This window comes from Episyrphus balteatus, chromosome 1 (assembly GCF_945859705.1).
Source record: "Episyrphus balteatus chromosome 1, idEpiBalt1.1, whole genome shotgun sequence".
Taxonomy (NCBI): domain Eukaryota; kingdom Metazoa; phylum Arthropoda; class Insecta; order Diptera; family Syrphidae; genus Episyrphus; species Episyrphus balteatus.
The window spans coordinates 1,427,962-1,431,973 of NC_079134.1; the positions used below are offsets into that span (position 1 = coordinate 1,427,962).

The 4,012-nt window shown below is 32.5% G+C and overlaps 2 protein-coding genes across 2 annotated transcripts; one reads left to right on the plus strand and one right to left on the minus strand.

Moving 5' to 3' along the window:
• The first annotated feature begins 643 nt into the window (after positions 1–643).
• LOC129906617 (putative nuclease HARBI1) lies at positions 644–2,018 on the plus strand. Its single transcript, XM_055982433.1, has 2 exons — positions 644–1,768; positions 1,820–2,018. Exons 1-2 carry the CDS (start codon positions 1,078–1,080, stop codon positions 1,948–1,950), a joined length of 822 nt encoding a protein of 273 aa, XP_055838408.1. The 5' UTR covers positions 644–1,077; the 3' UTR covers positions 1,951–2,018.
• Positions 2,019–2,134: 116 nt separating this feature from the next.
• LOC129906070 (uncharacterized) lies at positions 2,135–3,556 on the minus strand. Its single transcript, XM_055981702.1, has 6 exons — positions 3,446–3,556; positions 3,276–3,385; positions 2,988–3,213; positions 2,847–2,900; positions 2,563–2,786; positions 2,135–2,502 (listed from the first exon to the last, which is right to left on the minus strand). The coding sequence occupies exons 1-6, from the start codon at positions 3,497–3,499 to the stop codon at positions 2,499–2,501; spliced, it is 672 nt and encodes a 223-aa protein (XP_055837677.1). The 5' UTR covers positions 3,500–3,556; the 3' UTR covers positions 2,135–2,498.
• Between the last annotated feature and the right edge of the window lie 456 nt (positions 3,557–4,012).

A 4,012-nucleotide genomic window follows, 5' to 3' on the forward strand; every position in this document is an offset into this window, starting at 1 on the left:
ATTTAAATGATAAAATATACAACCGAATCTTTCGATTCCATGTTTAATCAGAATTATACTGTTATTTAAACAAAAATGGCAGCTAGACCTTTTTGTTAATTTTTTTACAACACAATTTAAATACAACTAATGTGGCAACTTCAAGTGTTCGTTTTAGAGTGAGAAATCATGCACAAAGATAAAATGAGTGTGGTTTTGATGCATAGGAATGTTATATAACTTAAAATCCTGAAAATGAATCTTTTGGTTTTTTTAATTTTTAAGAGACTTGACACCTTTTTTTTGGAGGTTCCCTAGGAGATCTACTACAAAAATAACAGAACCCAATATTTTTTTAAATACACAGCGAATTATTTTAATACATTAAATTTGCTATATGGATATGTATTCTTTATGTTTATATAATTAAAAGCCTCTTCACAAAAAATCCACAAAAAAGAAGGTTTTTTTGCACTTACAACTAGATATAACCCCTTAAGTAGAAATAAGGTTGGTTGTTTTGTCCTAACTTATATTTTCAGCTTGGTATACATTATCAGTCTTATTTAAAAAAGCAGTATAGAGCCTACATAAAGTTATGTAGTCCGAATAACGCAAAAATGCTATTTATAAATCTTATGCAAGGTTACATAGTCCCATAATAAGCTAAACGCGTTTTGAGGTTGAATAGACCCTACATAAGGAAATTATTTGTATTATTATTTCGTAAATGTCATTTTGATTTCTATCCATAATTTAAATTAAATAGAAAACAATAATGCCTTTTCAATTTTTTTCATTCATAAATGATTTTAATAATTTAAATCGCGTTTTACCAACTCCGAGAAGGAGGAAAGTGTACAAAACAAGGTTCAACCCAATGAGCCTTAGAAATCTTGAATTTAAACAAAAATATAGATTTTCGAAAGAAAATATGATCAAAATAATTGACATTATCCGTTCGGACTTCAACAGCGACAATAGAGGAGGACACATCCCCATAGATCTCCAAGTTATGGCTGCAATTAGATATTGGGGACGGAACGAGGTAAGTTTGTACCTACTAAATGTTCCACCAATTCGAAATCCGTACCTTTTATGACCTGTTTAAAGATTCAAGACGATGGAGCAGACATCCACGGATTCAGCCAACCCACGCTATGCCAAATATGTAAGCGAGTGGCAAGAGCATTAGCTGCCAAAAGGCCTGTGTTCATTGAAATGCCAACATCGTTTACGGACCAGCTGAGAACTATGAACAAGTTCTCTGAAATACGGGGGTTTCCAAGGGTTGTCGGGGCCATTGACTGTACCCACATAAGGATCCCAAAAGTAGGTGGCCCATCAGGGCAGTACTATATAAACAGAAAAGGGTATTACTCGTTGAATACCCAAGTAGTATGCGACGCATCCCTAAAAATTAATGACATTGTTTGCCGCTGGAGAGGCAGCACTCATGACTCACGAATTTTTAGGGAAAGCAGAATTAAACAAAGATTTGATGATGGGGAGTTCAACGGTCGTCTGCTTGGGGATGGTGGGTACCCTTGTACTAACATCCTCTTAACCCCCGTTTTGAATCCTCGAACGGATGCTGAAATAAGATACAATACATCTCATATAGCTACTCGTAACACGGTGGAAAGATGCTTTGGCGTTTGGAAGCAAAGATTCCGCATTTTGTTATCAGGTATGAGGTGCTCCCTAGAAAATACCAAAACAACTATCGTAGCCTTAGCAGTTCTCCATAACTTGGCAATTGATTTTCAGGATGTTCTTCCTGCCACAGGTATAAAACTAAACAAAATAAGAAACTTTAAGAATATTTTTGTCTAAATAGATGATGATGTGAACAATGACAATCAACCAGATTCCTCTGAAAATCAAGAAAGACCGCATCAAGAAAGAAGCGACCAAAATCTCACACGTCGTGTTTTTATTGAACAATACTTTTCCACGCCCAATCAATAAAAAAAATAAATTTGCTTGTATCTTTTAAATACATTTTTATTTGAAAACATAAAAAAAAACTTAAATTGATTCACTAAAACTATGCAAAATTATACAAAAACACTTACAAAGATAAAAAAAAAACATAATAAAAAAGACCACTCAAAACAAAAAAAAAAAAAAAAAAAAACAAATTCATCATGACTAGAATGAGTGTTAAAAAAAATGGACGGAACTAATGGAATGAATAAAAACTAATAGCTAAAATCACAACAAAACTAATAACTAAAAACACAATCACCAAAAACATAACTAAAAAGTAAAGTGCTCTTCCCCTAATCGTTTTATTTTCAGTTGGTGTATTTCATCTTTGTGCCTTCTTTCCATCTTTAGAGTTTTCTCTTTTTCTAAACGCTCCATCTGTAAGGTTTTTAATTTTTCATTTCGCTCCATCACGATGCTTTTCATTTTTTCTTGATGTTCAAGCTGCATTAAAGATTTTTCGGTTCTCCGATTTTCCATGGCGAAATCAAATAATTCCTTTTTAAGGAGTTCGCCGTCTTTACAGTTCATCTAATAAAGCAAAAAAAAAAAACAATTGACGAAGAGGAATGCATGTACCTAATATACTACCTTCCGTTTGATTGGTGTAGACTTTTTTTAAAAGAAGTATTCAAAGGTGGAGGTGAAGATGGTGGTGGTGGTGCTGGTGGTGATGTTATTGCTGGTGATGTTAAAGGTGGTGATTGCGATGGTAATGGCTCAGGTATGTTTGCTGGTGAATAGGATGATGCATCATATTTTTTTGGTGACTCAAATTCCATGAGCACAAGTTCTTCAAAATCAACGTCTACAATCTAATGAAGTATATACGGTTAAGTTTATTTTAATGATCATTATATGATTTTAAATATTACCTCTTTCTTTTTGATCTTGTTGTGGTTCAAAGGAGTAACGTTTTCTTTCATCATCTACTCGGATAGAAAAAATAATTTGTTTCAAGTATTGTATAAAGCATATAAGTACGTATATATGTATCTTGTGTTACAAATACAAACCTCAGTATCGCAATCATATTCACATTCGCCTTCCTCAAATTCATGGGGGATGAGGGCCAATAATTTATTGTGTTCTGGGTCAGGCGACTTAGGAGGTGGCCCACCACCTGTTGCTTTTAGGTTTCTCTTGTAATTAGCATTTTCGGCTTTAGCTTTCATTTTTGTGCCTCGCCATTGGGCTTGGATTTGAGTTGTTTCTCTCACCGTTGCGCTTAAATTATTGAAACTGAAAATCATTACAAACAAATTAGTAAATAACAAAGATTATGTACATATATTTCGAAATACCTATTGGTTATTTCACGCCAGGCTTCTCTTTTCAGTCGCGATGTATTTGTATCCACATTTTTGTTTTCAATTATGTGAATTTTATCTTCAATGAGCTGTCGAAGGAGTATCTAAAAGAAATATTGGAAGTTTTATTGATTTCATTGATATTAATTACTGATATTACTTACTTTATCGGATGAATCCCAATTCGCTGTCCGAGATCTTTTTGTTTTTGATTCCATTTTTTTCAACTTATATTTTTTTCACAAAAGCACAACAATTTTTTTTTTATTTATTTGTTTTGACAAACAGCTGATTTGATAGACAGATAAATGTAATAGATTGGCCCATTTTGGTACTTTTTTTGACATAGGCATTAGATGGTCAGAATTTATAGTTATTTTTTTTGACATAAGCATTGCATAACTAAAATTTATAGCAGAATTTTTTATAAATAGGAATTTTCGCAACGTTACATAGAGCCTACATAAACCTTTATGCACTGTATAACTATTTATCTGTTTAGCTGATTCTATTAAATAAGGCTGTATAAATACATTTTAAAAGCATCAGACGAGTAAAATATGAAATTTCGAAATTTTACTTTTTTCTACTTACATTCAATGCATAATATAAACAATGGAGGAAATTTCTTTCTTCCTCTAACTTAGAGAAATGGAATTGAACGGTTTTTTATTTATAGTACACACACATACACATACAACCTTAAATCAACTCAGAGAAACTTATTTAGT

Bases quoted from the DNA above. Each gene is read 5' to 3' on its own strand.
- LOC129906617 (XM_055982433.1), top strand. From the start codon at position 1,078: ATGACCTGTTTAAAGATTCAAGACGATGGAGCAGACATCCACGGATTC. The intron at 1,769-1,819 runs GTATAAAACTAA...TTGTCTAAATAG, and splicing joins GGATGTTCTTCCTGCCACAG to ATGATGATGTGAACAATGAC.
- LOC129906070 (XM_055981702.1), bottom strand. From the start codon at position 3,499: ATGGAATCAAAAACAAAAAGATCTCGGACAGCGAATTGGGATTCATCC. The intron at 3,214-3,275 runs GTATTTCGAAAT...AATGATTTTCAG, and splicing joins TGGCGTGAAATAACCAATAG to TTTCAATAATTTAAGCGCAA. The intron at 2,901-2,987 runs GTTTGTATTTGT...CTATCCGAGTAG, and splicing joins AATATGATTGCGATACTGAG to ATGATGAAAGAAAACGTTAC.